This window comes from Macrotis lagotis, chromosome 3, assembly GCF_037893015.1.
Source record: "Macrotis lagotis isolate mMagLag1 chromosome 3, bilby.v1.9.chrom.fasta, whole genome shotgun sequence".
Classification (NCBI taxonomy): domain Eukaryota; kingdom Metazoa; phylum Chordata; class Mammalia; order Peramelemorphia; family Peramelidae; genus Macrotis; species Macrotis lagotis.
Genome location: NC_133660.1, coordinates 22,693,909 through 22,719,686, shown reverse-complemented (window position 1 = coordinate 22,719,686; position 25,778 = coordinate 22,693,909). Strand labels below are relative to the sequence as shown.

The window sequence follows — 25,778 nt, the reverse complement described above, 5'->3', positions numbered from 1 at the left end:
GTCTACAAAGTAGGAGAAGAAAGAAGAGATTCCTATATCTCTCTTGAATACTAAGCAAAGTTTCCCAATGGTCAAATGTTTCTATCCTTTTTCTGTCCTTGCCCTCTACTGTCATGACCCTCCTGCTCTCATAAGTTCTTGGCATAGACCCTAACTCCTAGATATCCAGAGGCATGGTGAGTTATATTTGGAAGATATTTAAAACTAGTCTGACCCCTTCATTGTATAGCAGAGAAAACCAAGACCCAGGGAGAGGAAGGGACGACTTAGATTTCAGTCAGTTAGTGACAGATCTTCTACTTCTCAGTCCAACTGTACCACTTAAGAGTTGATCTAACAACATGAAAACTTGCAAAGAAGGAAAAATGGGACCAAAATATTCACTATCTTCTTCTAATATTGCAATATTATTTAGCACTTTATATTTGAAATTAGGTAACAGCTGTACCTTGGGAGTGGTTCCATGCTCTAAAATTATCTCCCAATGATCAAAATTCCCTTTCCCTGTAAAGTGATTCATAGCAGCTGATTTACATAGGTGTCTAAGGTGCCTGTTGCAGGTTCTTCTCTGTCACTCTGAGCTCTTAAATTTTTGTTTTTTTTCCCAGGAAATGGGGTTAAGTGACTTGCCCAAGGTCACACAGCTAAGTAATTATTAAGTTTCTGAGGCTGGTACTCAATTCATGGCACCACCTATCTGCCCCAATAACTTGCAACCTCTTAATTTGTCACAGACTGAAGCCTAAGACTTTTAGGGACCAGATATGGGGTCCATCACATAGATCTGCAAATGGAGAGTAACCCACAATATAGAAGAAGGATGGAATAGTGGGGAGGACAGTGAACCTAGAAACATGAAGTTATTGCTGTTGTTCAGTCATGTCTGATTTTTCATGACCTATTTGGGGTTTTCTTGGAAGAGATACTGGAGTGCTTTTTGTCATGTCCTTTTTTCAGCTGATTTGAAAGATGAGGAAAATAGAGGCAATCAGTTAAATGGCTTGTCCAAGGCCACACAGCTTGTAAATTTCTGAGGTTAAATTTGAATTAAAGAAGATGAACCTTCCTGACTCAAGGCCTGGTTTTCTCTTTCCACTGGCTTCCTAAAATCATGCAGACCTAAATACAAATTCAACCTCAATACCTATTAGCTGCATGGCCTGGGCAAAGTCACTTCTCCTTCCTGTTTCCCTAATGTGTAAAATGAAGGAATTAGACTCAAAGACCTCTTCAATTCTCAAATCCCTGCCTGGGCATCTGTTTCCATGTTCTGTTCCCCACATCATTCCCATTCTTCACTTCTTATTCTCGTATTCTGTTTCTGAGCCCTTCAGTTATCTCCTGCCTCTAGGAATTTTCCACAGTGGACAGGGGAAGGAATAGGAAATAGCCATTTCTAATGATCTTCACTTGCCATTTGCCTCTAGGAGTTTTTGTAAATTGAGGACTATTTATATGGGATTTATTTTTATGATTAGAGTATGATAAAATGTCATTCTTAAACTGTACTTAGTATATTTTTCACATGATTCAGTAACCCATGAAATTAAATGGAGGAAATACATCTCACCATGCCTCAGAATCATCATTCCAGAGTTCTTTTACCTCCCGAGAGGCAGTGTTGCATAGAGTTTAGAGAGATGACCTTGCAGTCAGGAAGACTTGGCTTCAAGTTTCCATATCTTGATACCTACTGTCTGAGGACTCCAGGGAAGTCTCTGAACCTTTCAGTGATTGAGGCAGCTCTCTAAGACATACAGTTTCAGAGAAGTCAACCTGCATTGGTTGAGGGAGTTTCCCAACCCAGGAATTCCCTAACACCAATGAAATCAGGTCATTGGGATATCAGGGTTAGTTCTTTTCATTCTTATCCCTATTTTTCCTGCACTGAATGTATAGGAGTGAACTGGAGATTAAAGAATTGACTTTGGTTGAATGAAACCCCTGTTCATCAGATAGATTATACAAGAAAACTAGGCCATATCACTTCCCATGAAATCACTTTCTATTTTTCATCTGTTTTGAAACTTTATGTGGTTGAATAAAGGTTGATTATAGTGTTGCATGCTTTCGAAGCATCCATCAGAATCCACTAATGGCCAGTAGCCAACTTTTAATAGATCACACTGTCCTTAGTATTCATGCTTATTATGCTTGGGCTCATACTTTTAGAATCTCTTGATATCATTTTAGTCTCCTTTCATGATTTCTTAACTCACTGATCCTTCTGATGGTAGCATAACCAGCCTAAGATCTCTTGAGGAGATACCATTAGAATGTATCCTCCATCATATATTTTTATGTCTCACTTTGGTTTGCTTGATTTTAAAGAATGAGACCTAGTACCATCATCCAACAGAAAATCACAGTTGAACCAATTTCTCATTGCTGAAATGACAAAGAAATATGTCAAAATAATCGCTGAAGCTTTGGAAACAAATCATGGGAGGAGATTGTCCAAAACAATGGGGATCCCAAGAGGCAACAAAAAAAAAAGCTTCAATTGCTCTAACAAAAGATGGGGGAGGGGAACTAATGAATGTTGAAATTGGTCATCTAAAGAGGAAGGGATTAGATAATAATGGCTAGGATTTCATGGATCTCTGATATACCTGTTTGACCAGTGTTATCCATATGAATTCCAGCCTTCAGCAATGATAGGTAAACCAGGGATCGCTCAGGAAGGTGAATGCCCAAATCAGATAAGTCAGAAAGTAAAGGACCACTCAGTAACTATCTATGATATATTCTAAGGTAGAAGTGATTCATATGTTTTACCACTTTGATTTTTTTTATCATGGTAGATCTGCCGCACCATCCTTGATTTCATTCTTGTGTTTTCAGGATTCATTTTCTAGGGTGTTTCACATGGAGTTTGATGATCTGGAAAAATCAACGGATGCTTTACCAAGGTAAAAATAAAAGTTCGGAATTTTTTGACCATGTTAAATAGTTTGTTTATTTTGTGAATCATTTCATTTTAAAGACTATCTCTAAATGAATTACTATGTTCTGCTTTTCTCTTTCCATCCCACATTGAAGCCTTTCAAATGATTGGTTTTAGGGTCAATTATGGTGTGAAGCTGGGACCAAAAGAAAACAGAGAGCATGGTCCCTGGACAAATCACTCCACTTTCTTAAGCCTCTGTTTCCTCATCTGTAAAATGGGGATAAATGTAGTATCAAAACTTTCATAGGTTCTAATGAAAAATTGTATATACAATAGTAAAATTATAAATATCAGATCACTGAAAAAAAAAGAAGTATCAACAAAAAAATGGGACAAATGGCTGAGTCATGGGAATTTCTTTGTGGAAGTGGCAGGACTTGTCTTGGGAATTCAGGACCAAGTCATTGACACTAGAAATCTCAAGATGACTATCCTGAAGGAGCCATGACTTGATGATCAATACGAATTATGTGAAGAAATTTTCTCAATTGTGCAAAAATCCTAATGCACCCCCCTTAGAATTAAATTAGAGTGAGAATTATTATTTCTATATCCCTAGTCTTTGGAATAGTGACTGAATTAGCCAAATGCTCATTGATTGATTGTAAAATTTTTCATTGTTGTTCACTTGTTTTTCAGTAACCCCATTTGGGGTTTTCTTGGTAGAGATACTGGAATGATTTGCCATTTCTTCCTCCAACGCATTTTTACAGATGAGGAAATTGAGGTTAAACAGTGTCAAATCACTTGCCCAGGGTCATGCAGCTAGCAAATGTCTGAGACCAGATTTGAACTCAGGAAGATGAGTTTTCCTGCCTCCAGACACAGTACTCTATCCTCTTATCATCTACCTGCTATAAAAATTTAGAAACTCCCAAATACCATCTAATCATGGTTTGGTCATGTAACTTTCATGGCCTGACAGATGATGCATTCCTCCAAAAACAGCTCTCGTAATATCCTAGACTCATCAGCCAGCTCAATTATCATAGACTGAGCAAAACAATGTAACCACAGAGATAACATGAGTTCATGAAAATCTGGGAATGTCTTAAATAGTTGTCACCATCCCAAATTTTCATAATCTCCTCCCTATATGAGTTGAAAGACAATAAAAGGTACTCAGCCAGGCAAGACCCAGGTGAGGAGATCAAAAACCACTTTAGAGCACAGTTTGTAGACAATCCTATGGCCATATCTGCTATTCTCCTTGTAACAAGGATACTTTTCATGATCCTGCAAAGGCTTATATCTTAAATCTTAATGTATTTAGTTATCTGCAAAAAAATATTTTATCCATATATTAATAAAAATTATTGTGAATAATAACATTGACCTTGATAATATTATTGTCTTATATTAAATACAAGAAAAGAGAGGAAAGCTACTTGTCTCAGGATCTTATCTTGAAAAAGATTAGGACAAGATGATAGTGATTTAAAACAAGAACAACAAAGCCCAAACTGGATCAAACCCAAAAGAGCAAACGCTGTGTCCCATTAATATAATGAATGACATGGAAGGATGGCAGGAGTTACTGAAATGCTTCTCTGAAAAATTGGTAAGCAGGAAAAGTAGAGAAAGTGTGTAATTATAGATTGAACTGCTAACAAAACCCCATTGCCATCTCTTTTTCTGATGCAAGTCTGAGCTTGTTCATCTTAACAGAAAGCTTCATATCTTTATTACCAAAAGATTAGAACACCAGGGACCCCCTCAAGTATAGCCTTGTATTGCTCTAATTATGTTTGTGAGTTTAATTACAAGGCACCCTTAACTTGTAGTGTTGGAGGAAAAATCTATAAACACACACACACACACACACACAAATTCTATTGGCTGAGGAATAAAAAGAGTTTACCCCCAAATCTTAGGGGTATTAAAAGCAAATTACTAACAATTTAGTCATTATTGACAGAGTCACTTCAAAGTGATATATTATCATAAAACCTTTGACTCAGTTCCCCACTCATGCCTTACTCACATACTGCACATGTGAACAATAAATCCAACTGAGAACATGAGTATGCTTGATGCCTATATGGACTATTGATTTTAAAAAAAAAATTTGAAGTAGTCCAGAATCACATTGAGGTGAAGAGCAATTAAGTCTGTTTTGATACTGTCTGTCCCAAAATCCATTATTATCCATCTTGAATAGAACTGAGGAGGGTTTCTGATCTGAGAGGAAGTCATACCAAAATAGCACATTCATCATATAATGTATATGAGTGACATCTAGTTTTAGGGTTTCCCTGTTTGGAAGACTGAAAGACTTATTTCATCTGATGAAAGCTTTCTCAGGAGAAAGACTGGGGTCAGATTTCTAAATACAGGCATTGTCTGCATAAAAGTGAGGCAATCAGTGGCACAGAGGATAGAGTTGGACTTGGAGGCAGGTCTTAAGTTCAAATCTGGCCTCAGATGCTTTTGATGTTACAATATCCTTTAGATTCTGTAATTGTGAAATTCTTAATTCTAGGCCAAGAATACCTAGTAATTGAAGACTTTGAAGGTCAATTTGAACCAATGGATGAAAGTAATGCCTACAGAAACCTTGGTCTTCTCCATTCAAATCACATTAATCATAAGCCTTTCATGGAGCAATCCAAGACTGAGTATAAGAGACTGATCAATCCCCTAAAGCCAAAGCTTTATGGGAGCAACACATTTGGAGTAATGAGTAATGCTTTTGGAGCCTGAGTCTTAATCCATCCTTTTTGCATTGTATAATGCACACTAGATCTGTAGGTGCCCACTCCATTAGTCCACAAGCATTTGAACCAGACACTGAGCTAAACCCCACGGAAGTGATCAAAAAGGAAACAAAAATTCTCAGCCCCACTCTCAAGAAAAACACATTCTAATTGGGAAGATAGCATTTAAGTAACTAATAACATATGAAATGTGTTAGCTATAGATAGAGATGTATAGAAGAGATGAAAGATAAACTCCTAGAGATGGACATTAGCAGAAAGGAAGACTAGGAAAGGGGCTTCCTCAGAAAGTGGGGTTTAAGAATCTTGAAAAAACCCAAAGCTATTAAAAGGCAGGTGGGAGGGGCAGCTAGGTGGCGTAATGGATAAAGCATCAGCCCTGGAGTCAGGAGTACCTGGGTTCAAATCTGGCCTCAGACATTTAATGATTACCTAGCTGTGTGGCCTTGGGCAAGCCACTTAACCCCGTTTGCCTTGCAAAAACCTAAAAAAACAAACAAAAAAGGCAGATGGGAGGGAGGAGAGCATGTCAAGTATGATAAACAGATAGTTCAAAGGCAAAGGAATTGGGAGAAAATGACATGAGGACTAGCAAGTTAGCCATTTTAAATGGAACCTTGAGAGGATGGAAAGGAAGAAAGTCTAAGAAGATTGAAAATACAGCAATGACAGAGAAGTTTTCATTTGATCCTGTAACCCTTAGTGCTCATTGAGCAGATGGGTCTAGAATTAACCAGCAGGAGTAGAGAGATCTGGTCAGATAAAATGCCTTTGAAAAAAAAAAATCACCTTCACAATTGAGTGGAGAATGAGTGAAGTATGGCAAGAAATGCACATTAAAAAGGTTGTATTGCAGTCATACAAAAATAGAAGTGATAGGAACCGAACTAGGTTATAGCAGTGGGGTTGTAGATACCTAAAAGATATTTATGAATATAGAAAAAAATTGACTAATGGGATGTGAGTCAGAGTAAAAGGAAGACTTCAAAGTTGTGGATCAGGGTAACTGGGTTGATGGTGGTAATCTTGTCAGTAAAAAGAAAATTCAGAGGAAGGGGAGGGGAAAGGACTGAGTAATGACTTCATTATCATATTGCATAATAACATAATGAATAATTATCATGGAACATCAAGTTGAATGCCTTCCAAAAAGACAGTTAATCACACATGACTAACTCTCAGGAGAGAATGGGACTGGATATATTAATATGGGAATTGTCTGCCTAGAGATGGTATTTGAACCCTTGGGAGCTGATGAGATCATCAAACAAAAAACTAGTGCAATGTGAATGTAATGGAGGGTTCAAAACTTCAACAAAAGCTATGAAAAGATGTACATTTCCTCCTCATGAGGAATGGGGATTGCTGATGGATGAATTTCTGAGAGCACAAGATAAATAGGTCAAAACATTTACAGTGTTTTGGATGTTCTGAGAACACAAGATAAATAGGTCAAAACATTTACAAAAATACTCTTGAAGCCAACACATCTCTCTATAGAAATCAATAGTTAAGGCAAACGACAGGTTGTTGGAACCAAATTTGTCCAATGTGGTCAAAAGTGGCTTGATCTCTGTGGAGCCCATGAAATGGCTAAGATTCAAGACCGGAATCAAAATATTTCTACATCCTACATCTACATGGACCTAGCAAACAAAATGGAAGCAAAGTTGTATCAAAGGCAGAGTCATTAAAATTTATTTATAAAAACAGATGATAATTCAGAATCTGGTCATTGCCCAATTTTAGGCTTATTGGTTGGAGTTGAAGGTTATATATACTAAGGCAGTAGAAGTCATCTGATATGTTTCTGTCAAGTACAAATACTTAGTTTCCACCAGAGACTTAGAAAGATGTGATCAGGTGGTGATAATCATTGGCTAAGAGTCTGCCTACCTTTATAAACTAATAGAAAACCAGTTCCTATGCCACCAATGAAAATCCCAAGACATCCATGAAATTCAAGAAATAAACTATTCTGGAGCCAGGCCATTGTCACAATCGACACACTGATTTAACATTTAGATTTTTTTTATTTATTTAAGACAGTGGGATACAGTGACTTACCCAAGGTCACACAGCTAGGTAATTCTTAAGTGTGCAAGGCCAGATTTGAACTCAAATACTCCTGACTCCAGGGCTGGTGCTCTATCCACTGTGCCATGTAGCTGCCCCTTCTCTGATTTAACATCGATCACGACAAATTTAAGAACAATGTATATGATACATGCCACTAGACCAACAATTAGTCATCTCCTAATATGAGGAAATGAAAGTTTTCAAAATATGGACGTAGCAGAGATTAAAACGGGGTGGGGGGGGACAGGAAAGTGAATATCCCTATCATCTCACCTACTATTGGAATTTTCTCAAAGAAACTTTTGGTGAGACTACAGAAGATGAACTCACCTCCCAGTACTTTGAAAAAGTTACAAAATGAAGCCATTTTGTGCATGTCAGACTCATATTTTTCATCTTACAGTAATAATGCCTGAACCAAACTAATCTAATTAAGATTGAAGAATAGCAGGTTTTAGGGATAAGAGATAGGGTTTTAGAGGTAATGATACCTCTCACCTCTCGGAGTTGTGAAGATGAGCTCACAACTTTCAAAGTATTTTTTAAATCTGAAACTGCTATGTAAAGGTGGTTGTTGTTGTTATTATTATTATTATTATTTTCCTAAAGCAATTAATTTCATATGCTCTGTTGTTCAATTGTTTTTCAATTGTGTCCAATTCTTCATTCCTTCATTTGTGACTTTCTTGGCAAAGATACTGGATTGTCTTTGCATTTCCTTCTCCAGCTCATTTTATAGATGAGGAAACTAAGGCATATTGGATTAAGTGACTGACTCACAGTCACACAGCTAGTCAGTTTTCTTAGATCAAATTTGAACTCAGGGAGATGAGTTTTCATGACTCTGGACCCTTTGCTCTAACTACTGTCCCACCCAACTGACCTTACTTGACAATAGTAGGCACTGAATATTTTTTTTTGATTAATTGATTAGTTTTTAGGAGCTTGAGGGAGAAAAACATGCTTCAGTTTGAAACCTAATCTGATGCTGTTAATGAAGTGGATTCATGGGAAAGTGAAAATTACAAAGCATGAAGGTCCTCTTAGCTCAGGGCTTCAGGAGCAATGAATGAGATGAGAAACAAAGCCCAAAATGGCATAGGTTACTTCATACCTCAGATTTTGCTTCCAAAGCTCATTTGCTCAAGATTTGAAGTTAAGTTGTGATCTCTTAAGAAGTATCTACTGAGGTTTTTATGTTTTTCAGTAAACTTCAGAAAATGAATTTCTATTCCATCTCTCAAATTATCTAGGAAGACAGCTATTCAGCATTCAAATCAAAGTCAATATATATTTAGGATTTTGCAAAGCAAATAGGGTTAAGTGATTTGCCCAAGGTCACACAGCTAGGTGATTATTAAGTGTCTGAGGCTGCATTTGAACTCAGATCCTCCTGACTCCAGAGCCAGTGTTCTATTCACTGCACCACCTAGCCTCCCCCCAAAGTCAATATATATTAAAAACTTATGGGATAAGCAGTATGGGTTAACCATTAGTTCTAGAGTTGAGAGTCAGGAAGACCTGAGTTCAAATACTGCCTTAGACATTTACTAGCTACATGTCCCTGGTCTAGGTTACTTAACTTTCCTCAGTCTCATTTTCCTTATATGCAAAAAATAATGTTTTTGTAAACTTATGTTATGAAGTTTTTCTTAGTAATCTGTCAATAACATATCTTCTTGGGAAGTAGAAAGTCTCTAAATGAAACATATTTGGATTATTTAGGAAATAATATAGATATGTCTCTCTATAGAGACATACCACTTTCCAAGGTATTTTCCATGTTATCTCTGAATCTTATAGCAGTCCTGAAAGTAGGCAGTTATAAGGATGGCTGTTCCTATGCAAATGGGACAGCAGTAGCCCAGAGAGGGAAAGAATTTGTTCAGGGTCACCCGGCTAATAAATTCAAGAATCAAGCCTCACACTGCTGACTCCCATCTTTGAATTCTCTGCAACCCCCTGTACCTCCCACCAGCCGCATTGCAATTGAATCTGTGATCTATTGTCCAAGCATACAACTTCAGAACTACTCCAGGCACTTCACTATTCTTTTGATGTTCTTCTGAGCTCCTCTTTCAGATCACTGAAATTTTAGGACCATCCAGTTCAGCCCCATGGATAGAGCCAGAAAGGGCTGAGTTCCAGTCCACCTTTTGACCCAGCCTGCCTGTGTGATCTGGGACAAATCACCTGACTTTTTGATGTCCCAGGAACTCTGACTAGAAATTAGTGAGAGCTCTTCCTGCCTGCAAGTCCATTGCTTTGGCCACACTTGGGTGTCTGAGCAGCATGTCTGATCTAAATTTTATATTCTTCTAATACCTAGCTCCAATTTTGAAGGCAGGTTCTTAGCAAATAGTGGAAGTTAGCTTAACATTAGTATCTACCCAATAGAATTCATGTGAGAAGCAAATCATACCTGGAACTCTTTGGAAACAGAAAGCGTGAACCTGTATTTTTCAATGTCATATAATCATGTGTTGCCACTAGCACATAGGGCTAGGCCTAAGTCTTAGGGGAAACCACAGAAAGGCCATGAGGCTCTGGGTGATAGTGCCCTCTGCTGGCAAAGATTCATTTTGTAAAAAATTCAGTTCAAATCCACAAACACTTATTAAGTGCCTACTGTGTGTAGAGCACTAAAGATGGAAAGATAAAACATTTGAAACCACAAATTCTTCATTTAAAGGACTGATTGGGCAAGTAAAGGGTACCATCTAGGAAGATAATTATGAATAACTAAGTGTGAGAGACACCTGGCTAGTGTTTTGAAGGCAGTGAGGGATTTCAAGAGGGGCAGGTGAAGAGGGAGTGATTCCTAACAAGGAGAAATGGCCTGTGCAAAAAACTAGAAACTCGAGATGTACAAGGGATGTCTATGAGAAAAAATCAAAGCCAAGATCTTCCTTCATTGGGTCACTAAAAAGGCATCTACTTTTTTGTCAAAGTAGTAGAATTCAGAACTCTTCTGTATAAAATCAAACCAAAAACAAAAACTTGGGTTCAGATTCCTGGTTGGATAATTTTTGTGATTAAGACATTCTTTTGTGTTTCCCCAGTTGATCCTCTACCCCACTTCTGACAGGAGCATTTCCTCACCTTTTTCTCTTGTCAAGGCTTTCTTATCTCTACCTCCTCCACCCTATCAGTTTAGATGTAGGGTCATATTTTATGCTCCCTTCCCCTTTCTCCATCTCCTGTCTTCCTCTTATCATTATCTACTCTCCCCTCTATTCCTTCTAACTCTCAGAGTAAGGTGCCCTTCACCTTGCCAAGATCAGTTCCCTCTATTTGTGCCCTTGATCCTATCCCTCTTGGCTTTTCCAGTAGATTTTCCCTTTAAACATCTCTCCAATCTAATCCCTGTTGGTTTTCTCAAACATGCTGAGCTTCCTGCATCCTTAAAAAAATCTCTCAGACTTTCATCATTCCATTGTTCTTTTCCATTTGTCTAGGAAAAAAAAATCTGCCTATCTTCATTTCCTTCCACTCCTCTCCACACCCTCAAATCTTTGAAATCTGGATCCCAAGACAATCCCAACAAGTTTTGCTTGTATTGAACTATCAGGCCAAGCTTCTGGATATCCCTGAGACACAGAAACATCACCCATTATAAGTTTGGAGAATTTTGAGGGTTTTGCTGAGAATTCAAGGTCTTGGGCCCTGGGGAGCCTTTGAATCCTAAAATTATCTCTACTCATCCTTGGTCTTCCTTCCATTCACTGATACTCTCCCTGGACTTCTTTAATGCTTAGAATACTCCCATCCTTGTTTCCTCACTGAAGTGACATGGTAGAGGTTCCTCTACCCTCCCTAACCCCTGCCAGTCATTTTCTTATTTCCACACAAACCAGAAGTGATCTTTCTACCTCTTCTACATACACTCTCGGGCTATAATTAATGAACTTCATTTCATATCTCTTCTTCTTTTGTGCCTTCCATTTTCTGGCTCTTGCTAAATCACCACAGAACACCATAATCTGGTTCACTTTTCCAATCTCTAATCATACTCTCCTTCATATGACTCCACTTCCTAGTGCAAGTGCAGGAATCTGGATTCTTGCATCCCATGGACACTTTACATTCTGCTTTACTGCCATTATAGCTAGGTGGCTCAGTAGTTGGAATACTTAGCCTAGAGCCAGGAAGACTTAATTTGACCTGATGCTTACTAGCTGTGCAACCTTGGGCAAATCATTTCACCTCTGCCTCAATTTATTCTTCTGTAAAATGATAAAAATAGTCCTTATCTTTGAGGTTGTTATGAGGATCAAATAAGCTAATACTTGTAATGTGTTTAGTGTAGTAGACTATATAAAATGTTAGTTATTGCTATCATTACCATTGCTATTATTTTCACTCAGCAATAATACCAATAATGACAATATATTTACATAATACATATGCATACATGTATGCTTTAACATATTCACCCACAATCTCATCATGGTGGTCATATAATAGATTCTTGATGAACTGAAAACACACATGGGCCAAAATGTATTCATTGAAAGCTCGAAGAACTGAGAGGAAGCAACCCACATGACCCCTGGCCAGAGCTTGGAAACAGAGGTAGAAGCAGATTGAGCATTGCAAGTTGTTGGCCAACTATGTGTATGTGGAAATATATTTATTTACTTTAAAATTTCCCTACCGCTCTTTCTCATGCCTCGAGTCAGCATTTCCTAAGATTTAGCCTTCACAGCTGTACCTTCTCTTTCCCAGTCATGTTTGTAAGGTCTGAGTAACTTTCCACAAGTAGATCCGGATCTAGGCCAGTCACTCTCCTCACTTCAACCTTGGCCACCTCCAGGGAACATTGGATCTTTTCGTCCGGAAGGCCTATATCCCATTCTGTTCCCCCTTTAGGCTAAAACCCAAATGCTTAAGAGTTTGCTGACATCAGATTATGCGATAAAGTGTTTGCTGACAGCAGACTATGAGTAAAGTAAAAAAAATGTTGAAACGTTAAAGATTTTTATTCTAAATCTAAGATGAAAGCAAAATTAATTTTTTAAAAATTTCAAAACAACATATCCTAGTTGTTGTTCATTTGTGTCTGACTTTCATGGGCCCACTTGGGATTGGCCAATTTGTGATTCTATGAGCTCAGCGTCTCTAGCTTCAGTTTCTTCTAGCACACAGAAAAAGAAAACCTGTCCATAAAGATTGTGCATAAAGGGGTGGCAAGGTGGCCTAGTGGATAAAGCACCGGCCCTGGAGTCAGGAGTACCTGGGTTCAAATCCGGTCTCAGAAACTTAATAACTACCTAGCTGTGTGGCCTTGGGCAAGCCACTGAACCCTGTTTGCCTTACAAAAACCTAAAAAAAAAAGATTGTGCATAAAAAGGAATGGGAGGCAACTTGGCATCTTTGGCAAGAATGCAGGAGTATCTCCAACATCTTGAACCCAAACGACTTAACTACAGACCCTGACTCTGCTACTCACTTTCTGTGTGGCTTGGGCAATTCATTAGCCTCTCTGGGCCTCAGTTTCCTCCCCTGTAAAAGACAGAAGCTGGATTGTGTGATCTTTAAATTCCCTTCCTCTTCTGTCTATGATCCTGAACTATCCCATAATTGTGATTGAAAAATTATTTGGGATATTATGAGGTATTTTGATCTCATCAGGACACAGTATTTAGTATTACCAGGATATGGTATTTTGACAAATCTTTTAAGAGGACAGTTATTCTGAGTATATACACGGTACACACAAGACACTGATATGTAATTTTTCTATGAGTAAGACCATGGTTTGTTTTTTTTAATACATTTTATTAGTAATTTTTTTCTTCCCTGTATATTTCCTAATCTACTCTTTCCTCTGCCCCATCCTAGAAAGCCAATCTCTAGAACAAAGAATAAAAAACAGAAGGGGGGAAGAAGGCTCAACAAAACTCACCTAATTAAACAAAACTAACATGAGAGACATTTTCCCACACCGTTTGTAAAATGGCTGGGGAGGGGGAGAATGGAGGTTATTTATCATATTTCTTTCTTGAGGACAAGTTTCTTCAGTGTGATTTCAGAGTATTTTATTTGAGTTATTTTGTTGTTCTTGTTTTAATGTTTCCATTTCCATTGTCATTATCACATGTATTGTTTTCCTGCATTTGCTTGTCACCCTTTGCATCAGTTCATCTAAAGCTTCCCATGTTTCTTCTTCATTATTTCTTACAGCCCAATTGTATTCCATTACATTGACGTAATATAGTTTCTTTAGTCATCCCTTTATCCATGAGTATCTATAGTCTTCCCAGTTCTTTACTTCCACAAAAATACTGGTTGAATGGTATATTTCAGCCAATCAGCAATTAAGGATTAAATGCCTACCTGTGTCAGGAGATCCCAGGGATGCAAAGAATACAAATACAAAGAATGAAGCCATGCCCTCTTCCAAGGAACTTACATTCTAATGGCAGAAAAAGAACTAGTTAGTTAGAAATGCATCCATTTGAATGTCTATACAGCTTATGTGTAAAGTGAATTGACATAAATAAATGCAGAACAGTTAATCATATGATAGCTTGGGAGAGTAGGGATCAGGAAAAATGCATCTTCAAGAAAGAAAGAGACTCTAAGGCAGAGGTCAAGGGAAAGTGGATCATCAGTACAAAGGCATAGGAATGGAGGTGAGTATGATGGATGAAGAATTGAGAGAAGGCCAGTCTGGCTGGGTTACAGTATAGAATGGAGGGTGATGTCCATTGAGCTTGGATCCAAGTTACAAAGGGCTTTATAAGCTGAATGGAAGAGTTTATATTTTATCCTGGGGCAATAGGAGGCTACTGTAGCATAATAAGTAGGGGAGTCATATGGTGAGATCTTTACTAAAGGAAAATTGCTGAATGGAATTTGGAAGACTTGAGGCAGAGAGAACAATTAAGAGACTATTGCAATGGGGTGGCTAGGTGGCATAGTGGATAAAGCACCGGCCTTGGAGTCAGGAGTACCTGGGTTCAAATCCAGTCTCAGACATTTAATAATTACCTAGCTGTGTGGCCTTGGGCAAGCTACTTAACCCCATTGCCTTGCAAAAAACAAACAAACAAAAAAAGAGACTATTGCAATAATCCCGGCAAAAAGCAAAGAAACCCAAACTAACATGGTAGCTATGTGCCTGGAGAGAAGGGGCTGGAGAGATGTTTATTGTTAAGATAGAAAAAAATCTGGATTTGGCAACTGGTAGGCTATGTGGGGTGAGTAGGGTATTCAGAGTAATAATGAAGCTAGGAACCTAGGGAATTGGGAGGATAGTGGTGCTTTTGACAGAAATAAGTGAGTTCAGAAGAGGGGAAGGTTTATAGGAAAAGATAATGAGTTCTGTTTTAGTTGAAGTGAGTTTAAATACCTCAGGGACATCCAGTTTGAAATGTCAAATAGGCAATTGGTGATACAGGACTAAAGTTCAAGGGAATAACTGGGGCCTGGATATTTAAATCTGAGTCATTTGCATAAAGATGATAGTTAAACCCATATGAGTTGACAAAGTTACCTAGGCATATTAGAGGGAGAAGACACCTTGAGAATACTCGTAATTCATGCATGTAATGGATGATACATTAGCAAAGGAAACTGAGGAACTTTCAGACAGGTAGATGAACCAGGAGAGATTAGTTTCAGGAAACCCCAAGAAAAGAGAATATCCAAAAGGGTTTTCAACAGTCATACAGCAGAGATGTCAAAGAACGAGGCTTTTCTTTAGATCCCTGACATTCTTATGATATATTTCTTGAATCAAAAAGATCTAGATATTTTAGTCCTTTGATTTTTTAGAATGATCAGACCAACTTACAAGTTGTCCCACAGTGCCTCCATGTACCCATCCACCACCAGCCTTGATTATTTCCATTCTTTGTCTCCTTGGTCCATTTGTTGGGTGAAAGGGGAGATCTCAGGGATGTTTTAATGTATATTTCTATTATTATTATTATTATATTCTGGAAACTTTCTTTCATATGGTTGTTAGCCTTTGACTGGGAGTGGTTTCATTGTGTCTTTCCAAGGTTTCATTATGGTAAAGAACAATTTTTGTCTCTCAGTAGGGATGGAGATGTGAATAGAATCAATTACATGTATGCTCACTATGTCCGAGATACCATGGAAGCTCTCAATATCCCTGATGTTTATAAAGACAAGAGATTTCCCTGGACAGTAAGTAAATGGAATTTAGTCTTAAAGTAAGATGAGAATATTTCCTACACAGCCCATACAAGGATGCTTCCTAAATAGCCCACATTTCTGTCCTTATTATTGTATTGAACTGGGTGCCACAGAGTGATTCTAGGGGGAAGCAGGTGAATCCTCTGGCTCAAAAGAGTAAGGCAATGCTTCCCTGACTAGAATGTGTCAGCCAATTTTATGGTATCCTTCAACCCTGGGACTTGTACTTTTTAAAAGTGTGTCCAGTGCAAATAGGGCAGAAATCTCATGATAGTTTAGCTTTTGGCACTAAAGGAAATAGAAAGAAGGGGGGAAACATGCGGAAAATATCCAGAAGGAAGGAAGGAAATCAGCCTTTATTAAGTACCTTCTCTGTATCTGTATCTGTACTAAGCATTTTATAATTGACAGTTACAACAGTTTTGTGAGATAGATGCTTGAGGAAACTGAGCCAGAAAGGGTGAAGTGGCTTGCCCCAGGGTCACACAGCCAGTAATTATTTGAAGCTGGGTTTGAATGCAAGTCTTCCTGGTTCTAGTGTTCTATCTACTGTGCCATCTAGCTGCCTCATCCAGATTTCCACACCAAGCCACAAACTGTGATTAATAAAATCATTTGTTTGGCATTCTTCTCCTCTTAGCCTCATGCCAACCATCTTCTTTTTGGTATATCCATGTATATCTTTTCTTTAAAGACTGAGTTCATTAAATATATTATTAGACTCCTTAAGAAGAATAAAACACAGTAGAGCATAGGTACTCCCATTATCCACCACCTAGGAGTCATGAATATTTGTTCCATTGAGAACAGAAATGAATGCTGTCTTAGCAAGTCAGAGCCACCATAGTGGTCTAGGTCAGTTATGTCATCTATAAACCAGGTGAATGATAAATGAAACTTAAACCACCCTTGTGGTGTGGCCAGATAATGGAAGGCAGGCCTCCATGGACTTCCTTCTCTTTTTGGCCCAGTATATAATGTCTCCACATACCATACTTGGGGCTAAACCAGTAGCAAATGGTGCACATGGGTGGGGGCTATTAACAATTGATTACTCAGAACTAGTTTAAAGTATAAAAATGAGATGAACCAGCTGATGTTCTATCAAAGCTCAGTGTGATATGATTTCTCAGTGTATATTCATCACTGGACTGTTGAGTCATTTATACATTTTCCATGTCCTCCTGGGTTTCCAAAGTGATAAAAGAGGAAAGTATCAGAGGACATAATCACTTTTAAAGACACTAATTACTGACTTGATTTCTCTGATCCATTGCCATTTTGTCCATGTATGTGTTTTTTTTCCCCAATAGAATGAAAACACAGGAAACGTACACCAGCCCATTAAAAGTTTGCTTTGCACACCTATAAAAAATGGAAAGAAGAACAAAGTGATAGGTAATGCTTTTTGTTCTCACCTTTGTTCCTTCCCTTACAGCATAAATCTTGGTTGTTTTGGTTATGTCAGACTCCACTGACTTCCTCCCACCTCCATCATACCATATGGGTGACCTTAGCTTCTCACAACTTAAGCAGATTCTTCAAATCCAGGCCCATGACCGCTATCTTGGTGTCTTGGCTGGGATCAAGCTTGGTCAACTTCAGAGACATTCCTTGTTCCCAGCAATGCATTTTTCAGCCACACCACTTCAGGGTTGACTCACAGGAAGGAGGAACAGCCCCAAGTCCTAAAGATCATGTGACTCTTTGAGCTAGTGAGGTGCTGGTACTGGGATAAAATTCCTTTCCTAAATCTTGGTGTACTCTACTATGACCTAGTGTTGAATGTCTGTTTTTAGTGTCTATGATATTATAAGTAGGGCTGCATAGTGGGTAGATGGTGTTGCTTAAAGTCCAGAAATCTGAGTTCAAATCACTCCTTGAATGGATGAATGAATGAATGAAATAGCATTTAAGAGTTTACTTTGTAAAAGAAATAAGAATGATCATCTTTGCCCTCAAGGAGCTTATATTCTAATAATTGAGAAAGAAAGAGACCTAGAGTTGAGGTGGGAGGAAGGGGGGGTGGAGGAAGAGAGAGTGGGAGGAGATATGGAAAGTCCAGCAATAACCAGGTACTTTTAGCATAACCTTCATTTCTTCATTTCCCCAACGAGCCATCGCATATAACTCAAAATCAGAAAAGGGGGGGGGGGGGGAGAGATGAATTCAGCCATAGTAATTGAGTCTGCCAGTGTATCTATTCTTTCTTTAGCCTCCACCAAAAAGGGACAGCGATGAATTTTCTTGTCTCTTATTAGGGGTCAAACTTGGAGTCTCCTGATAAGTTTTCAAGCCTTGCTGCCTGTACTCTGGGCCCCTTTCCTGCCCACCACAGAACCCAGACTCTGCCCCTGGAATCATCTCCCTCTCAGAATTGCCAGATTCTTTTTGTCTTTTGAGTTATAAAGAATGGCTCATTGAGTAGAGATGAATGCAGAAAGGAAGGTTATGTAAAAAGGAAACATACTGTAAAATGTACTTAAATTTTAAAAGATACTACTAGGGTTTAACTGGATTGTGGATTTTTTCTGTTGGGAGAAAACCCCTTCAGAGACAAACTAAGCATCATAGAGAAATAAAGAGACAAAGAGAGGAAAAGAGTTTTCATAATGGTCCTAGGAACACTCTATTTTTCTCTGTCTCACTAATTTTTTCAGCACCTCCTCTGTAATGTCAACCAGTTTCTCTGAAATCTTGCAAACTGGGACCAAAGAGAGAGTTCTACCTACAGCTTATTTCTAGGATGAGTGTAGTCAAGCCCCATTAAACAAGTAGGGAAGCCAAGTCCAGTGTGTGTTACATAACACTAGAAAGTCTCTAAACTTCTCTTAGTTTCTTCTTCTATAAGGTGAGTAGGGCAGGTAAGCCATCCAGTTCTAGATCAATGATGTTATGTGTTGGGTCTTCTAGACTTTTAGACTCACTCCTGTGCTTTCAACATTGGAAGGATCTCATGCTGTCTTTCAGTCTTTTTTCCATTGGTATAGGGAAATCTGCATAAAGAACTATCCTCTATATACACTGGTAGGCATTCTCTCTCTCTAAGCCTTGGGCTTTTTTCCCATGTTTGTTTGTTTGTTTGTTCATAGGGATTCAAAGTCAATGAAATAAGGGATTTTTTTTAAATGAGTTAAAGGGTATATTAGCCTCATGGCACAGTGTTCTTGGGGGGAAAGATTATGGGAGACAAAACCTAGAATTCCCCTTGCCTCTGCAGGTCAGCCTTGTCTCTGCCACTTCTAATGTCAGAATTAGCTGGAGTACCTGCAGGCCAAGTGATTTATCCAAGACCACACAGCTTGTGAGTGTCTGAAGCAATATTTGAGCTCTAGGAGATGCAGTGCTCTATCTACTGTGCCAACCAGCTGTCCTGAATAGAAATAAACTATTACTTCTAATTTGCTGATTGGAAGTCTTCCAAAAGCTAGTTTTGGGTTATTCTGAAAATCATTCATTCTATATGAATACCATGCTAATTCGCTTAGGGGAGCCTCTTGGATGAAAGAATATAGACCCAGAGAGAGAGAAACCATTGCAAATTAATGAACAAATAATGCCTGCTTCAGAGATTGTCTTCATACAAATTTTTTATTTTTTTTAGGATTTTGCAAGGAAAATAGGGTTAAGTGGCTTGCCCAAGGCCACATAGCTAGGCAATTATTAAGTGTCTGAGGCCAGATTTGAACTCAGGTACTCCTTACTCCAGAGCTGGTGCTCTATCCACTACACCACCTAGCCACCTAAACTCTAAGAACACATTCCCAATGAGCCAGGCCATTCCTCCTGTAAATGCATTTGAAAGGATGACTTTCAGGGAAAGAACATAGAGTCTGCAGTCAGCAACTGGGTTCAAATCCTAGTTCCTGTGACTTTCTGTGTGACCCTGGCAGAAATAACAATTATTCAATAATGTATAACTTTTACTTGCCCAGCTAGATAGGATGCTGGGTCTAGAGTCAGAAAGATTCATCTTTCCGAGATGAATCCAGCCGCAGATACTTACTAGCTGTGTGACCCTGGCCAAATCACCGAGCCCTGTTTGTTTCAATTTCCCAATCTGTTAAATAAGCCAGAAAAGAAAAATAGTAAATACCTCTGATATCTTTGCCAAAGGAAACCTAGAATTGGATGACAAAGATTCATAAATGACTGAAAACCATTGAACATAGGGCTTAACCCTCTACATAGAATATTTTGTTTGATCTTGTTAACCAGCCTCTTGTTAAGGATCTTTAGCTGTTATGATATCCATGTTACAGATGAGGATACAGAAGCTCAGCCTAAGTCCCCTTTGCCATTTCCATGTAGTTACTTTCAGACATAGGAATCAAAACAAATATTTTCCAAATTCCACATCCAGAACTTTTCCCATTATTTGTTGATGCCTCTTGGTACATACCAAATGAACATAATTCTATCATGGGATCTCCTTGGAATCACTGGAAGAAAGACTGGGTGCAAGGGATTTTCTGTACTTCTCTTTTGTCCCACTTTTTTCACTGAAAACAGATATAACAACAATAATCTGGTATTTATATACAGTTTAAAGATTTTCAAGATGCTTTATAAATATTATTTCCTTTTTATCCTTATAATAATCCTGGAAGATTGTTGCTATTATTATTATCTCCATTTTAAATTGAGGAAATTGAGGCAAAGATAAGTTAAGAGGGTCCCATGGGTAATAAATGTCTGAAACTAGATTTGAACATGGAGCTTCCAGACTCTAGGTCCAGCACTCTATAGAATGATAGTGAAGGTACCCATCAGATTAGCTGGTTCATGCCTTCAAGTATTAGTTTATTAGTGCTCCATCTGGGTATAATTGTAAGTGGTCTCCCCTTTGTATCAATCAATCTATAAGCATTTATTAGGTGCCTACTATATATACCATGGTAGGGACTAAGATGCTGAACAATGCAGCATTCTTAGTCTGTACCATAAAATCTTTATCCTGTCCACATTCACTTCTTTTGTCTCATTCTCTGCTTTCCCTGACTCTTTCCCTTCTCTCCATTTCCCAGATACTAATTTCCCCTATATTGAAGTTACAAAATTTGAAGATGAGTGAATACAGTTATAATTAGCTCACTTCCTTATCAATCCTAAATCACATTTTCTAGTCCTCATTCCCTCTCCCTCCTGAGATTTCTGGTCCAAAAATCTGGTGCTCCCCAGTTAATGTCTGAGTATGTAGACTCTAATCATCTGTGCCTGTAGCCTCATTGGGAAGGAATAAATCCATTTTTCAGTTGCTGTATCTAGAATATAGTTAAGTTGAGGTGCAAGTCAGTGTCAGGAGATATGATATTTAGAGCTGGGATAGATGAAATGAGAGGTCACATCACTCAATGTCTTAAATCATTTTAGAAACCTAGACCCAGAGAGGGGAGGTCACTTATCTAATGACAAACAGCAGGTGGAAGAGCCAGATATTCATTAAACCAAAGTCCTCTGACCCCAAATGTCAGTCTTTTAGATGACCCTTTGTTGACTACTCCAAATGAGTTTATAACCTGGATGCCATTCCTCTATCCCATTTTAGAACTGGACTCTAGTTCCCTTATTTTCCCATTATACTTCAGGAATGTTTACATTCTACTTTATACATTCTTTTTTTTTTAGGTTTTTGCAAGGCAAATGGGGTTAAGGACTTGACCAAGGCCACACAGCTAGGTAATTATTAAGTGTCTGAGGCCAGATTTGAACTCAAGTACTCCTGACTCCAGGGCCGGTGCTCTATCCACTGTGCCACTTAGCCACCCCTACTTTATACATTCTTATCCCATATAAATGTTCATTGCCTACTTCTGATAACTTGTTTCAGTCATGTCCAACTTTTCTTGACCCCATGGACCTTGGCAACTTTAGGTATCACTTAATGTCTACTCCATACAATGCCATGTTAAGTATCAAATGTGTGGGATGGGTACAATGATTTTGAGCATTAGAATCTCAGAGGTAGAAAGGACCTAAGAGGCTGTGTCTGACAAATAGCCCATGTTACTGTTGCCACCATAATAGATTCAACCTTACGATGACAAATTGCAACCATCTCTTTTATTTTTATTTATTTATTTGTTTGTTTATTTATTTATTTTAAGGTTTTTGCAAGGCAAATGGGGATAAGTGGCTTGCCCAAGGCCACACAGCTAGGTAATTATTAAGTGTCTGAGACCGGATTTGAACCCAGGTACTCCTGACTCCAAGGCCGGTGCTTTATCCACTATGCCACCTAGCCGCCCCTGCAACCATCTCTTAAGGAAATCCATTGCCCTCAAGGATAGCTCTGTTATTTTGGAAAATTTTTCAAGTGTAACTTCCTCCCATTGCTTCTGGTTCTGTCCTTAGAAGTCAATCAGAACCACACTAATCCCTCTTCCACATAATAATACTCTTCAAGCACCTGAAAAGTACCACCCCATCCTTCAACTGAGTCTCTTCTGGTAAGAACCTAGGATCATTCACCATCATGGTTGCTCTCTAGTTGGCACTGCCCAGCTAAACATCATGAAGAAGTTTTCCCAAATTGTTAGGAAGCTTTCTCCTTACCCTAAGCAGACACTTTTCTCTCTAATATTCATTACTTCTGGTTTTATCCTTAGTCAGAGGACCTAAGGAGAAATGAATTAAATGTCTCTTCTTGGGAGACCAAAGGTCCAGCTCTTTACAAACTGTCCTATAATTTCCTCTCGGACCTGGTCGGATTCACATTCTGTTATTTCCTATAGTGGACGAAAGTGCATGAATGCCCAGTGGATTTATTCCTTCTATAAAATTATGTAACAGGAGAAGGAACTGACCTCATTCTAATTAATGGTGAAAAAAAAAGCCAAATGATGTCACAAAATTTTTTTAGCTGGAGGTGACCTAAGGCAACTGAATATTTTAACAATGAATTATTGTTATTATTATTATTGTTATAAAATGGAATATTCCCCAGCACTGAATGCACTTGGCCCTGGAAAATCTCTCTACCACCCAGTTGACCTTGAGTCATCACATTCATCAAAGGAGGCTCCAAGAAATCTTACAATGAGCTGAAAAAGATTTCTCAGTAAAAAAAAAAAAAGAGCAGAGATGGTATATCTGGAGGTGAATGACCCAGAAAACAGATATTCTTTGATTTTTCAATTTTTCTTACAACAGTATAGTTCAGTGTGTTGAACTCAGTAAAAACATGAGCGAACTTTTTGTTTAATATAGTTTTATTCAGATCACTGCACTCTTCTGAACCACTGTATTATTCCCCAGGGAAGGATGGGGAGCCCAATTCTAGCTGCTAAGTTAATGATTACTGAATTTCCTGAATCACATTTCATTCCACATGATGATATGGAATTGCTGAATTTTTGAAATACAAAGATGCTGAGAAATTCTCTAGCCCACCCTCCCCATTTCCCAGATGAACCTGGGGCCTGCAGAGATTGATTGACTTTATCCAAGTGACAGGGACACAGGTTAGTCATTCCTTTCAGCTATGTCTGACAACTCATTTGGAGTTTTCTTAGCAAAGATACTGGACTGATTTGTCATTTCCTTCTCAGGCTCACTTTATATATCAGAAACTGAGGCAAAGAGGGTGAAGTGACTTGCCCTGGATCACATAGCTATTAACTGTCTGAGGCTGAATTTGAACTCAGGAAGATGAATCTTCCTAACTCCTAGTCTGACTCTCTAATTAGTGCTACCTAGCCACCCAGTAGGGTTAGTAAGCAAGAAAGCTTGGAATCCCTTACCTCTAAATTTGTTGTTCTATCTAGTAAAATATTCTTACCACAATGATTAGAGAGTGATGCCATGCTAAGCACATGAATTGTATTTGAGTGAGGGGGTGCTGTGCTAAGTTACCAGCATCACTTTGTCCTCCTGAGCCTTCTGGGTACAGTGTCCAGATATGAATCAGGATGACTGGAGATAGCCCTGGGTGCAAGGCAATCATGGTTAAATGACTTGTCCAAGGTCATACAGCTAGTAAGAGTCAAATTTGTGAGGCTGGATTTCAACTCTTGTCCTCCTGACTCCAAGACCAGTGAGTGCTTTATCCACTGGGGCACCTAGATTAGAGAGTAATTTGGACACATCAAACCTCAGTGACTCGAGTTTGACATTTTTTTTAAATGCATTCATCTCTATCTCTTTTTTTTGGCTTTACCCATATTGCTACTATAGCCCATCTCCACTTTCTCCTAGACATCCATCCCTTATAATTAAGAATTTTAAAAAGTGAGAGGGACCCAGACTTTCAGCAAAATTAACATATTGAAAAAGTATGACATGTATGCATCATTCCACACTCCCATCTCTGCTAAGAAACTGATGACTAGAGGAAGGAAAGGCAAGGGATAACAAGTTTTAACTTTTTCTGCACTGGCCTATGAGTCTAGCAATCAAATCTCTATGAGTCAGAGGTTAGTGATATTTTTCAGAATGGTTGGGCCAATTCACATCCTCATTATTGTGTCTGCCTTTGTCTAACCTCTCTAGTAACTATTTCAATGTTTGTTGTCTACACTATCTTGTAGTGTGTGAGCTGAATCCTCACATTTATATCGATTTACATTTATTATTATTGATTTGAAGCATTCTTTCAAATGGCTTTAATAGTTTGCAATTGTTTTGTAAAATGTCCATTCATTTCCTTTAATCATTTATTTATTGGAAGTGGTTTTTGGCCTTAAATATTGTCAGTTGACTATATATCTCTAATATCAAAACTTTATCAGATATATTTGATACAAAGATGTTTTCTCAATTGACTTCTTCCAATCTTATATTTTTACTCATTTAAAAAATTTTCAATTTCATATCTTCAAAATTGTAATTGCTACTGTAATATGATTGGTTAAAATTTCCCTTCCTAAACCTAGCTGTGAAAGTTTTATTATCTGCTTCTCATCCAATGTTTTAATGGTATGATCTTTAATATTTCAAGCCACATATCCATTTTGAATGTACCACATTGCATAGAATAAGATGTTGGTCTAAATCTCAATTATATCAATTTTCCTGGCAATTCTTGTCAGATAGGGAGTTCTTTCGTAAGTAACTTATTATATTATATAAATAATATTTATTTTTTATTTTTCCATATATTTATTATATTGTATATATTTGTTATGTATTTATTTATATGTATCATATATATTAGTTTTATTGAAGACCGAGTTATTGAGTTCAATTATTTTTGAGTTTTCCTTATGGAGTCTACTTGAATAATTGACTCCCCGCTTTTAATAGCTTTGTTGATAACTACTTTATTATATGTTTCAAAGTTTAGATCTCCTTTTCATATTTGCATTTATTACATTATTTGGCTTTAATACACCAAATCTTTGATTCCTCCAAGGGAATTTTATATTATGATTTTGTCTAGATTTGTTAAATATTCCCTTGGTGTCTTGACTTTCAATAGCTCGAAATCTGCAAATTAAGTCTGATAGTAGTCATCTTCATTTTATTGATAGAACCTAGCCAGGAGCAATGGAATATCCCTCCAGTAAATTATAACATTCCTTCCTTCCTTGCAGGTATATGGTCTGAATGTGCTTGGTTTAAACAATTCTTTGATTTTGATATATTAAAATTTTTTTGAGAACTCCTTTCTATTATTGCTTCTTATATTTTGTTATTGATATAAAATTGCACCTTTTTGAAAAAAATAAGGAATATCCTTTTTCTTAAACTTTCTTTATTTCAAAGAATATATAAGAATGAGTTTGAAGGATTTTCCATTCACAAAAGAATGAGGAAAAGAAGCAGATACTGAAAAGACTGAGAGCTGATTTCAGAGCATTAGTTTATTTTGCTGTCTGCTTCTCCAAAGCTACTCTGTCATATTCTCAATAGGTCAAACTGCA

At 37.9% G+C, this 25,778-nt stretch overlaps 1 protein-coding gene across 6 annotated transcripts in view; it reads left to right on the top strand.

The window, feature by feature from the left end:
- Nucleotides 1-25,778, top strand: part of PDE5A (phosphodiesterase 5A) — a 181,075-nt gene that overhangs the window by 76,669 nt on the left and 78,628 nt on the right. For 5 of the 6 annotated variants that reach the window (XM_074228322.1, XM_074228327.1, XM_074228324.1 and 2 more), the window contains exons 7-9: nt 2,845-2,912; nt 15,795-15,906; nt 17,229-17,313. In XM_074228322.1, coding sequence (XP_074084423.1) covers nt 2,845-2,912; nt 15,795-15,906; nt 17,229-17,313 — 265 coding nt within the window. The remainder of the gene's footprint in view (nt 1-2,844; nt 2,913-15,794; nt 15,907-17,228; nt 17,314-25,778) is intronic. The other variant, XM_074228323.1, reaches the window with a different exon arrangement.